This window comes from Eriocheir sinensis, chromosome 53, assembly GCF_024679095.1.
Source record: "Eriocheir sinensis breed Jianghai 21 chromosome 53, ASM2467909v1, whole genome shotgun sequence".
Lineage (NCBI taxonomy): Eukaryota > Metazoa > Arthropoda > Malacostraca > Decapoda > Varunidae > Eriocheir > Eriocheir sinensis.
The window spans coordinates 5,963,778-5,976,520 of NC_066561.1; the positions used below are offsets into that span (position 1 = coordinate 5,963,778).

Below are 12,743 nucleotides of genomic sequence, written 5' to 3' on the forward strand. Positions count from 1 at the left end.
ACACTAAGAAAAAACTAACAAAAAAACATAAAAAAGAAAACCAAAACAGTAAAGAATTTTAAGAATCAGTCAAGTGCATACTTTTTTTTTTGCTCGAGAATGATCATAAAAAAATCAACAAAATCTTTATAAAACACTTTCAAAACAAATTAATCGAGAGAGAGAGAGAGAGAGAGAGAGAGAGAGAGAGAGAGAGAGAGAGAGAGAGAGAGAGAGAGAGAGAGAGAGAGAGAGAGAGAGAGAGAGAGAGAAGGAAAGTTACAGAGAAAAAAAAAAATGTATCAGGGCATCTTTAAGGTTAAGCTAAGCGAACATTCTTGCCCGGGAAACAAAGGCGGGACGCTAAAGGGGATCGAAGTCTGTAACGTCGTCGCCGGCTTGAAAGGATCCAATTCCACGCGGCCATTAAGCGACAGAATTTGCATACAAGAGAACCGGCGTAAAGATCGGTCGGTATAGGTAGCCGATTCAACCCCTCACGTTAACTCTTTTCTAAGGTCAAAAAGTAGATCAATCGAGCTCTCCTAAGTGTTTTTTTAGGTTCGTGGTACAGAAGAAGGATCAAACTACCACCAGGGTCAAACTACTACCCCTGGAAATGCCCGTAACTCTTCCAAAAACCGCCATATTTGTGCTTGAGAATATGTCCTATAACCTCTCACGTCAACTATTTTCAAAGACCAAAAAAGAGATCAAACGGGTTCTCATGAGTGTGTATTTTAGGTTCATGGTACAGAAGAAGGGTCAAACTACCACCAGGGTCAAACTACTACCCCTGGAAATGCCCGTAACTCTTCCCAAAACCGTGTCATACATTTGTGCTTTCATGTCAACAATTTTCAAAGTCCAAAAAAGAGTTCAATCGGATTCTCATGAGTGTGTATTTTAGGTTCATGGTACAGAAGAAGGGTCAAACTACCACCAGGGTCATAAAACTATCCCGGGGAATGCCAAGAACTCCTACGAAAACCGTGTCAAATGTGTGTGATTGGGCGCCGAAATGTTTGGAAATATGGCCCACAACCTCCCGCGGAAAACCCGAACTTTACAGCCTCAGCAGCTACAAGGAAAACGCATCAGAATGTCAATTTAAAACGAGGGTCTCTCTCTCTCTCTCTCTCTCTCTCTCTCTCTCTCTCTCTCTCTCATCTTCCAACATCATATTTCTGCATTTCCCTCGTCACAAAATACAATCAAGCTCTCTTAAATGCTAAAGCTTTTCAAATCAAGTGTGAATCTTCGGAATACACGAAAAGCATAATATGATGTTAACGTAAAAAGTATGAACTAATGAATAATATTGACTAATTATATCTTTCAATAATAATCGTGACAAAGTTTTAGCAGCGATTAGGGAAAAAGAATCAGAACAGGGAGAACAGGGAAAAAGAATCGAATATATGAATATGTGAAAAATATGCATGACGTAACAGTTGAGATGCCACGGGAAGCCCCGCGTGGTTTGGCACTCGCGGGATGTCCGGAGGCGCGGCGCGGCCCTCGCCATCCCGGAGGGTATATGAGGCGGCGCGTCCCGGCAAGGGGCACACACACTCCCCCACCAACGACAGCCATGGAGCGACGCACCCTGCTGGTTCTGCTGCTGTGAGTGTGTGTGTGTGTGTGTGTGTGTGTGTGTGTGTGTGTATACACCAATAATTCTCTCCCTTAACCCCCTCCAGTGTGTGCAGCTGTGCTCTGGCCGCCGTTGAGGCTTCACCCTTCCGAGGGGACTACGGCGGCTGGAACCGCCCCCGGCCCTTCCCCCGCCCCCGCCCCCAGCCCGGACCTTCGTTCCCTTCCCCAGGTGAGGCAGCGACACCACCGGAAGTAATGACTGTAGCGATGCGCCTGGTGCTTATTTGAATCCTCCTTCACGCCCAGGATAAGAACAACAACAGCAATACTAATGCAATTAATAACAGTTATAATGACAATAGTAATGATAATAATAATAATAATAATAATAATGATGATAATAATAATAATAATAATAATAATGATGATAATAATGATAATAATAATAATAATAATAATAATAATAATAATAATAATAATAATAATAATAATAATAATAATAATAATAATAATAATAATAATAATAATAATAATGGTTTTACTACTACTACTACTGCTAATAAAAATAATAAAAATAATAACAAGAACAAGACGGATAACAATAACACCAACCTTCCTCCCTGCTGCAGGCTGCATCTGCGTGACACAGCCGTGTCCCTGCGACAACTTCGGCGGCAGAAGAGGATGATAGCAAGGACGGGCCTGGTGACTCCCCCCCCCCCCAAAGTGGGCATTGACTTCCCATCCCCTCAACGCCTTCTTAAAGAGCCCTTTCCCGCCGACGACAACAACTGCAACAACAACAGCAACAACACCAAAGACAGCTTTTCATTGTCTTACTAAGGCCGGTGTCACACTGGGCGGTTTCGCCGCGCGGCAAAACCGCAGGGGGGTGAGGGGCGGCGGCGCCGCCTAACCAGTACCATGTCACACAGGACGGTTTCGCCGCGCGGGAACGCTAAACCAGTACTACTACTACTACTACTACTACTGCTGCTGCTGCGTCTGCTACTACTACTACTAATAATATTGATGACAATACATGTCATTGGTGCTCGTCATTAATTGATGATGATATACGAAGGCTATGTCTCTTAAATTATCTTATCTAAATACGCACAGTGTGTTAAACATATGTACCTAATGAAATTTCTCACTAAATATAGGAAATAAAAAGAAATATTGTCTTACTTTTCTTTTCTCTCTCCAATAACTACAAATCAGGCCAGTCTTTGTAAATTATTCCTCCAATCTCAAACCATGATTTTTCTTTCTTATTTTTATCGGAATACTCTTTTGAACTTTTCTCCCAGAGAGCTGGCCTCTCTTGAACGCACTGAATAAAGAAATCAATGTCGAACATAGTGGTCAGCAGCGCGGCGAAACCGCCCAGTGTGGCCACGTGCATTGAATTCGCCTTCACGAAACACGCAGTCCACCTCTTACAATGCTCCCTCTTGCGGCAGGCGACACGATGCTGCTTTCTTTGCTCTGACTGAATACAATAAATCGGTTAGCTACTTGTTGTTTGGCCTCCACCCCCCTCGACACGCTTGTTCTGTGTGTGAGAGAGAGAGAGAGAGAGAGAGAGAGAGAGAGAGAGAGAGAGAGAGAGAGAGAGAGAGAGAGAGAGAGAGAGAGAGAGAGAGAGAGAGATTACAGGGACGGTCCGGGGAATTTTTATCAACATCCTTCAACTGCTTCCAGAGGGCTGGAAATAACACCTTGGAATAACCTTGGAGACCCGGCGGCGCAGCCCTCGCTTTTGGGTCGGATATTTAAGGGGGCGCGTCCCGGCGAGGGGCACACACCTCCTCACCCTCTGCAGCCATGAACACTCGCACCCTGCTGGTGGTGCTGCTGTAAGTGTGTGTCTGGGGGTGTGGGAGGGGGCATGCAGGTAGTCTTGCTTGCTGCATGCGTTACTGTGCATCAGTAACCCCAGGTGTTCCTTTCCTCTCCCCCAGGGTGTGCAGCGCCTTGCTGGCCAGCACCGGCGACACCACCACCGAGGCCTCGCCGGTGCCGGAGCCTGAGGCCAACCCAAGGTTCTTACCCAGACCCAGACCAAAACCCAGACCCAAACCAAAACCCAGACCAAAACCCCCACGCTTACCCAGGCCAGATCGGAGACCAAGACCAGGTAAGGGTCTGCCCCGCTAGGTGGGGGTGTTCGGCGGTCACGGTGCACTCTTCTTCGTGGTTCGCGCTCCCAATTCCTCATTCTTAATTTTGACTTCCTTTGTTCTTAGGCCGGGGGTGACCGCCCGCTGAGGCTCTTCCTTCCCTGGGGTGGCTGTGAGTGTTAAGGCTTCTGCAAGTGCTGACCCCTCCACCATGACCTGACCCGCACGAACACCGCCAACGGACCACGGACCACGGACAACTCTCATCTTATGCTTTCACTATATTTACTCCTCAATAAAGGCATGCAGTTCTCCCGCTATGTGGCGCCTCATTACCCTGTGTGGGGACGGGGGGCAGCGGTGGGTCCAGGGCCTGGCAGGACCTGGTGGTGACGAGGGAGTGCCTTTGTCACGGACCCTAACACCATCATCAGGGAAACTGTAACAACACACCAGGAGATCTGTAAATGTACAGCACTGAGCGCCGGGCACTGAACCCGGGCCTCGGGGATGAAGGCGGAGCACCACACCCACTGAACCACCGGCGTGCTACGGGACCACTGCCAGGTTAAGCGTCCCGGTAAGTTGCTTGTGATATCAACGGTTTTTACTGTCAAAGGTTTTGCTTTACCTTGGCACCATTACACTGCCAACCTGTTCATGTGTGTTCTCATGAGTGTGTTGCCTTCGCGTACATGTCTACGCCTAACTTGCCTGTAGCCCGCACCTGCATCTCACTCCTCCACAGCGCAGTTCACCTCCTCCTCCCCGTCCCGCACCACTCCACACCCCTTATGCTCCTCACTGGGCACTTGTAACCCAACCTTAAACTCTCTTCATTCATCTCAAACGGTTCACACACGGGACCTGACGTTCTGTGTCTGGCACGGTTCAGCTGGTTGACCTATCCTCTCCTTTTTCACTTCCCTTACCAGTCCCCATAAAGAGCAAGGTGGACACCTCTGCCGCCGTCAACACCTAGCAGACGCCTTCACGAAACACGCAGTCCACCTCTTACAATGCTCCCTCTTGCGGCAGGCGACACGTTGCTGCTTTCGTTGCTCTGACTGATTACAATTAATCGGTTAGCTACCTGTTGCTTGGCCTCCACCCCCCTAGCCACGCTTGTTCTGTGTGTGTGTGTGTGTGTGTGTGTGTGTGAGTGTGTGTGTGTGTGTGTGTGCGTGTGTGTGTGTGTGTGTGTGTGCGTGTGTGTACGCGTTTCCGTTTCAGTGTTTGTCAGGCATTGGTGAGCCATGGTCTGATCACGCGCGGGACTAGCGATCTCCACCCAGTACCCTCCACGACAGTTGGAGCTTCATAGGGACGTTCCTTTGGTACGCCCGTAACCTCTTATCACACAAACACATACACAAAGGCACACACACACACACACATACACACACAGACACACACGCACCCGGGGGGCTGGAGACCCCCACTGACCAACAGTCGGTGCCCATCCACTCCTGGTTGTACAGAGGCACCAATGAAAAGAGACTGCCCATTCGTCTCCACTCCGTATGGGAATCGAACTAGGGTCCTCTCGATTGTGAGGAGGCTGCGTCAACCGCTACGCCACGTAGCAGCGCAGGTGGAGGAGAAACGTTCGACAGGTTTAGTGAGGCGAGACGTTGCTGGTGCATGCCTCCAAACAACCTGAATTAAGTGAGTGCGGGAAGCGCGGGACACTAAACTTTTCTTGGAGGCGCGTCAGGCTTCGCTCTGGGCCAGGCCAGGACGACGGGCGCTGCGGGGCGGGCGTGGCAGTGAAGGAAGAACCGTTTGAAAACAGCACATTGGTGTCCTACGTCTAAACTCATTCTGTTAAAGGTAGTAGAAAATAGAAAAATTGTACTCTGACTAAATTATATCTTTCAATAATAATCGTGACAAAGTTTTAACAGTGATTACAAAATGAAGGGAGAAAGAATCGAATATATGAATATGTGAAAAATATGCATGACGTAACAGTTGGGATGCCACGGGAAGCCCCGCGTGGTTTGGCACTCGCGGGATGTCCGGAGGCGCGGCGTGGCCCTCGCCATCCCGGAGGGTATATGAGCCGGCGCGTCCAGGCGAGGGGCACACACTCCCTCACCAACGACAGCCATGGAGCGACGCACCCTGCTGGTTGTGCTGCTGTGAGTGTGTGTGTGTGTGTGTGTGTGTGTGTGTGTGTGTGTGTGTGTGTGTGTGTGTGTGTGTGTGTGTGTGTGTGTGTGTGTGTGTGTGTGTGTGTGTGTGTGTGTGTGTGTGTGTGTGTGTGTGCGTGTGTGTGTGTGTGTGTGTGTGTGTGTGTGTGTGTGTGTGTGTGTGTGTGTGTGTGTGTGTGTGTGTGTGTGTGTGTGTGTGTGTGTGTGTGTGTGTGTGTGTGTGTGTGTGTGTGTGTGTGTGTGTGTGTGTGTGTGTGTGTGTGTGTGTGTGTGTGTGTGTGTGTGTGTGTGTGTGTGTGTGTGCGTGTGTGTGTGTGTGTGTGTGTGTGTGTGTGTGTGTGTGTGTGTGTGTGTGTGTGTGTGTGTGTGTGTGTGTGTGTGTGTGTGTGTGTGTGTGTGTGTGTGTGTGTGTGTGTGTGTGTGTGTGTGTGTGTGTGTGTGTGTGTGTGTGTGTGTGTGTGTGTGTGTGTGTGTGTGTGTGTGTGTGTGTGTGTGTGTGTGTGTGTGTGTGTGTGTGTGTGTGTGTGTGTGTGTGTGTGTGTGTGTGTGTGTGTGTGCGTGTGTGTGTGTGTGTGTGTGTGTGTGTGTGTGTGTGTGTGTGTGTGTGTGTGTGTGTGTGTGTGTGTGTGCGAGTGTGTGTGTGTGTGTGTGCTGTGTTGAGGCTTCACCTTCCGAGGGGACTACGGCGGCTGGAACTGCCCTTCCCTTCCCCCTGCCCCAGCCCGGACCTTCGTTCCCTTCCCCAGGTGAGGCAGCGACACCACCGGAAGTAATGACTGTAGCGATGCGCCTGGTGCTTATTTGAATCCTCCTTCACGCCCAGGATAAGAACAACAACAGCAATACTAATGCAATTAATAACAGTTATAATGACAATAGTAATGATACTAATAATAATAATAATAATAATGATGATACTAATAATAATAATAATAATAATGATAATAATAATAATAATAATAATAATAATGATGATGATAATGATAATAATAATAATAATAATAATAATAATAATAATAATAATAATAATAATAATAATAATAATAACAATAATAATAATAATAATAACAATAATAATAATAATAATAATAATAATAATAATAATAATAATAATAATAATAATAATAATAATAATAATAATAATAATAATAATAATAATAATAATAATAATAATAATGGTTTTACTACTACTACTACTGCTAATAAAAATAATAAAAATAATAACAAGAACAAGACGGATAACAATAACACCAACCTTCCTCCCTGCTGCAGGCTGCATCTGCGTGACACAGCCGTGTCCCTGCGACAACTTCGGCGGCAGAAGAGGATGATAGCGAGGACGGGCCTGGTGACTCCCCCCCCCACCAAAGTGGGCATTGACTTCCCATCCCCTTAACGCCTTCTTAAAGAGCCCCTTCCCGCCGACGACAACAACTGCAACAACAACAGCAACAACACCAAAGACAGCTTTTCATTGTCTTACTAAGGCCGGTGTCACACTGGGCGGTTTCGCCGCGCGGCAAAACCGCAGGGGGGTGAGGGGCGGCGGCGCCGCCTAACCAGTATCATGTCACACAGGACGGTTTCGCCGCGCGGCAGCGCTACTGCTACTACTACTACTACTACTACTACTACTGCTGCTGCTGCGTCTGCTACTACTACTAATAATAATATTGATGATAATACATGTCATTGCTGCTCGTCATTAATTGATGATGATATACGTAGGCTATGTCTCTTAAATTATCTTATCTAAATACGCACACTGTGTATTAAACATATGTTCCTAATGAAATTTCTCACTATATATATGAAATAAAAAGAAATATTGTCTTTCCTTCTCTCTCTCCAATAACTCCAAATCAGGCAAGTCTTTGTAAATTATTTCTCCAATCTCAAACCATGATTTTTCTTTCTTATTTTTTTATCGGAATACTCTTTTGAACTTTTCTCCCAGAGAGCTGGCCTCTCTTGAACGCATTGAACAAACAAATCAATGCCGAACATGGTGGTCAGCCGCGCGGCGAAACCGCCCAGTGTGGCCACGTGCATTGAATTCGCCTTCACGAAACACGCAGTCCACCTCTTACAATGCTCCCTCTTGCGGCAGGCGACACGATGCTGCTTTCTTTGCTCTGACTGAATACAATAAATCGGTTAGCTACTTGTTGTTTGGCCTCCACCCCCCTCGACACGCTTGTTCTGTGTGTGTGTGTGTGTGTGTGAGAGAGAGAGAGAGAGAGAGAGAGAGAGAGAGAGAGAGAGAGAGAGAGAGAGAGAGAGAGAGAGAGAGAGAGAGAGAGAGAGAGAGAGAGAGAGAGAGAGAGAGAGAGATTACAGGGACGGTCCGGGGAATTTTTATCAACATCCTTCAACTGCTTCCAGAGGGCTGGAAATAACACCTTGGAATAACTTTGGAGACCCGGCGGCGCAGCCCTCGCTTTTGGGTCGGATATTTAAGGGGGCGCGTCCCGGCGAGGGGCACACACCTCCTCACCCTCTGCAGCCATGAACACTCGCACCCTGCTGGTGGTGCTGCTGTAAGTGTGTGTCTGGGGGTGTGGGAGGGGGCATGCAGGTAGTCTTGCTTGCTGCATGCGTCACTGTGCATCAGTAACCCCAGGTGTTCCTTTCCTCTCCCCCAGGGTGTGCAGCGCCTTGCTGGCCAGCACCGGCGACACCACCACCGAGGCCTCGCCGGTGCCGGAGCCTGAGGCCAACCCAAGGTTCATACCCAGACCCAGACCAAGACCCCCACGCTTACCCAGGCCAGATCGAAGACCAAAACCAGGTAAGGGTCTGCCCCGCTAGGTGGGGGTGTTCGGCGGTCACGGTGCACTCTTCTTCGTGGTTCGCGCTCCCAATTCCTCATTTTTAATGTTGACTTCCTTTGTTCATATAGTCTGGGTGTGACCGCCCGCTGAGGCTCTTCCTTCCCTGGGGTGGCTGTGAGTGTCAAGGCTCCTGCAAGTGCTGACCCCTCCACCATGACCTGACCAGCACGAACACCGCCAACGGACCACGGACCACGGACAACTCTCATCTTATGCTTTCACTATATTTACTCCTCAATAAAGGCATGCAGTTCTCCCGCTATGTGGCGCCTCATTACCCTGTGTGGGGACGGGGGGCAGCGGTGGGTCCAGGGCCTGGCAGGACCTGGTGGTGACGAGGGAGTGCCTTTGTCACGGACCCTAACACCATCATCAGGGAAACTGTAACAACACACCAGGAGATCTGTAAATGTACAGCACTGAGCGCCGGGCACTGAACCCGGGCCTCGGGGATGAAGGCGGAGCACCACACCCACTGAACCACCGGCGTGCTACGGGACCACTGGCAGGTTAAGCGTCCCGGTAAGTTGCTTGTGATATCAACGGTTTTTACTGTCAAAGGTTTTGCTTTACCTTGGCACCATTACACTGCCAACCTGTTCATGTGTGTTCTCATGAGTGTGTTGCCTTCGCGTACATGTCTACGCCTAACTTGCCCGTAGCCCGCACCTGCATCTCGCTCCTCCACAGCGCAGTTCACCTCCTCCTCCCCGTCCCGCACCACTCCACACCCCTTATGCTCCTCACTGGGCACTTGTAACCCAACCTTAAACTCTCTTCATTCATCTCAAACGGTTCACACACGGGACCTGACGTTCTGTGTCTGGCACGGTTCAGCTGGTTGACCTATCCTCTCCTTTTTCACTTCCCTTACCAGTCCCCATAAAGAGCAAGGTGGACACCTCTGCCGCCGTCAACACCTAGCAGACGCCTTCACGAAACACGCAGTCCACCTCTTACAATGCTCCCTCTTGCGGCAGGCGACACGTTGCTGCTTTCGTTGCTCTGACTGATTACAATTAATCGGTTAGCTACCTGTTGCTTGGCCTCCACCCCCCTAGCCACGCTTGTTCTGTGTGTGTGTGTGTGTGTGTGTGTGTGTGTGTGTGTGTGTGTGTGTGAGAGAGAGAGAGAGAGAGAGAGAGAGAGAGAGAGAGAGAGAGAGAGAGAGAGAGAGAGAGAGAGAGAGAGAGAGAGAGAGAGAGAGAGAGAGAGAGAGAGAGAGAGAGAGAGAGAGAGAGAGAGAGAGAGAGAGAGAGATATAGATTTACATAGAAAATCAGACCACACAGACCCCATGGTCCAGACTTGGTGGTCTGTCCTTAAACCTAAGTGATTTTACATTAATCAGAAGACTCCAAAACGTTGCATTTCTACTCTAGTTGATATTAAGTTGAAGGAAGTGACGGTCGAGCTTATTTTTGAAGGAGTCAATCGTGTTACACTGGACCACTGACGGTGGAAGCTTATTCCATTCTCGCACTACAACGTTGGTGAAGAAAAATTTGGTGCAGTCTGAATTTACTTGTCTACATCTGAGTTTTACGCCATTGTTCCTCGTGCGCAAAGTGTCATCGATCATAAACAATGTTGATCTGTCTACATTCGTGAAACCATTAAGTATTTTAAAACATTCGATCAGTTTTCCTCGGAGGCGACGTTTCTCAAGTGAGAACATGTTAAGGGTAGAAAGCCTTTCTTCGTAGGATTTGTTGCGCAAGGAAGGGATCATTTTCGTTGCCCGACGCTGAACACCTTCTAATTTAGCAATATCCTTTGCATGGTGGGGAGACCAAAACTGTACCGCATATTCCAAGTGGGGTCTGACTAAACTGTTGTAGAGCAGTATTACATCTTTATTGTTGAATACAAAGTTTGTTTTAATGAAGCCCAACATTCTGTTCGATTTATTTGCTGCATCGATGCATTGCTGTTAGATTTTGAGGTTTGTCGCGATTTTGAACCCCTAGTCTTTTACTCTTTGAACTATTTTGATTTTAACGACGCGAATTTCGTTTTCTAAATTATTATTCCTCGTTCCAAATATAATGACCTGGCACTTGTCTACGTTAAAGGGCATCTCCATCTATCCGACCAAGCTGAAATTTTGTGCAAATCCTCTTGGAGGCTTTGCCTGTCTTCGTCAGTGAGAACCGAGCTGCCAATCTTTGTGTCGTCTGCAAATTTACTAATGCGGTTATTGAGTCCAACATCCACGTCGTTGATGTAAATAATGAAGAGCACTGGGCCAAGGACCGAGCCCTGAGGGACGCCACTAGTGACAGGCGCCCACTCTGAGTTAAATCCGTCAATCACTACTCTTTGTTGTCTGTTGCTCAACCAATTCGCGATCCATTGGTTTACTTGACCGTCAATACCTATTTGCTTTAATTTGTAAAGTAATTTATGATGCGGGACTTTATCAAACGCTTTCTGGAAATCAAGATAGACTACGTCCAGTGATTTGGTTACGTCATAAACAGTGAAGAGGTCGTTATAAAAGGTTAATAGGTTTGATAGGCAGGATCTTTTGTTTCGGAAGCCATGTTGTGAGTCCCCAATCAATGAGTGGCTTTCAAGGTAATTCACAATTTTGTCTCTAATTATGCCCTCAAGTAGCTTACCTACAACCGAAGTTAGACTAATGGGCCTGTAATTACCTGGTACTTTTGTTTCTCCTTTCTTGAAAATCGGTGTCACGTTAGCCTTTTTCCAATCTGAAGGGACGATGCCTTGTCGCAAGGACATATTGAAGACGGTTGTGAGGGAGGAGAGTATTTCGCTCTTTGTTTCTTTCAGCAGAGTTGGATATACTTTGTCAGGTCCAGGACTTTTATTTGTTTTAAGTGAATGGAGAGCTTTAAGGACTTCATCGGTTGTTATTTCAAAATTAGGCAATGCATGCTCGAGATTTACAATAGTACTGGTGTTGGTGGTAGCGAGAGGAAGACTGTTAGTATTAAACACCGAGGAAAAGTAATTGTTTAAGAGGTTTGCAATGTGTTGGCTGTCAGTCACTAGTGCACCGTCGCTGTTTGTTAAAGGTCCAATACCACTTTTGATCGCCTTTCTGTTGTTTATGTAACTGAAGAAAGATTTCGGATTATTTTTACAGTTGGCTGCAATATTTTCTTCGTATCTACGCTTTGCCTGACCTACTAGTCTTTTTACTCGTCGCCTGGCATCATTATAAAGTCTAATGTTTTCGGGCGTGCTTTGTTCTTTCTTTAACCTGTAAAACAATTTTCTCTCATTGACTGATTGTTTAATTTCGCTATTAAACCACGGTGGGCTTTTATTAGTGTTAATTCGCTTCTCGCACAAGGGGACGAATGTGTTTACAAGGGGACGAGAGAGAGAGAGAGAGAGAGAGAGAGAGAGAGAGAGAGAGAGAGAGAGAGAGAGAGAGAGAGAGAGAGAGAGAGAGAGAGAGAGAGAGAGAGAGAGAGAGAGAGAGAGAGAGAGAGAGATTATAGGGACCGCCCGGGGAATTTTTATCAACATCCTTTAACTGCTTCCAGAGGGCTGGAAATAACACCTTGGAATAACCAGGGAGACCCGGTAGCGCACCCCTCGCTTTTGGGTCGGGTATTTAAGGGGGCGCGTCCCGGCGAGGGGCACACACCTCCTCACCCTCTGCAGCGATGAACACTCGCACCCTGCTGGTGGTGCTGCTGTAAGTGTGTGTCTGGGGGTGTGGGAGGGGGCATGCAGGTAGTCTTGCTTGCTGCATGCGTTACTGTGCATCAGTAACCCCAGGTGTTCCTTTCCTCTCCCCCAGGGTGTGCAGCGCCTTGCTGGCCAGCACCGGCGACACCACCACCGAGGCCTCGCCGGTGCCGGAGCCTGAGGCCGACCCAAGGGTCAGACCAAAACCCAGACCCAAACCAAAACCCAGACCAAGACCCCCACGCTTACCCAGGCCAGATCGGAGACCAAGACCAGGTAAGGGTCTGCCCCGCTAGGTGGGGGTGTTCGGCGGTCACGGTGCACTCTTCTTCGTGGTTCGCGCTTCCAATTCCTCATTCTTAATTTTGACTTCCTTTGTT

At 47.9% G+C, this 12,743-nt stretch overlaps 2 protein-coding genes and 1 long non-coding RNA gene across 6 annotated transcripts in view; 2 read left to right on the plus strand and 1 right to left on the minus strand.

The window, feature by feature from the left end:
* Positions 1-1,438: 1,438 nt before the first annotated feature.
* Positions 1,439-12,743, plus strand: part of LOC126983276 (arasin 2-like) — a 14,802-nt gene continuing 3,497 nt past the window's right edge. The window contains exons 1-3 of one of the 3 annotated variants that reach the window (XM_050835924.1): positions 1,439-1,605; positions 1,683-1,807; positions 7,133-8,024. In XM_050835924.1, coding sequence (XP_050691881.1) covers positions 1,439-1,605; positions 1,683-1,807; positions 7,133-7,191 — 351 coding nt within the window. In that variant the 3' untranslated portion in view covers positions 7,192-8,024. Of the gene's footprint in view, positions 1,606-1,682; positions 1,808-2,207; positions 2,769-7,132; positions 8,025-12,743 lie in introns of those variants that run through there. The other 2 variants (XM_050835922.1, XM_050835923.1) reach the window with 2 other exon arrangements.
* LOC126983282 (uncharacterized) overlaps positions 2,266-12,743 on the minus strand; it is a 32,056-nt gene continuing 21,578 nt past the window's right edge. The window contains exon 2 of the long non-coding RNA XR_007735762.1: positions 2,266-3,313. This is a non-coding gene — a long non-coding RNA (uncharacterized LOC126983282). The remainder of the gene's footprint in view (positions 3,314-12,743) is intronic.
* Positions 8,257-12,743, plus strand: part of LOC126983281 (procyclic form-specific polypeptide A-beta-like) — a 4,684-nt gene continuing 197 nt past the window's right edge. Inside the window, exons 1-2 of one of the 2 annotated variants that reach the window (XR_007735761.1) lie at positions 8,257-8,400; positions 12,476-12,639. Coding sequence is in view for 1 of the 2 variants with exons in the window: in XM_050835936.1 (XP_050691893.1) it covers positions 12,426-12,639 (214 nt within the window). In the remaining variant the exon portion in view is untranslated. Of the gene's footprint in view, positions 8,401-12,410; positions 12,640-12,743 lie in introns of those variants that run through there. The other variant, XM_050835936.1, reaches the window with a different exon arrangement.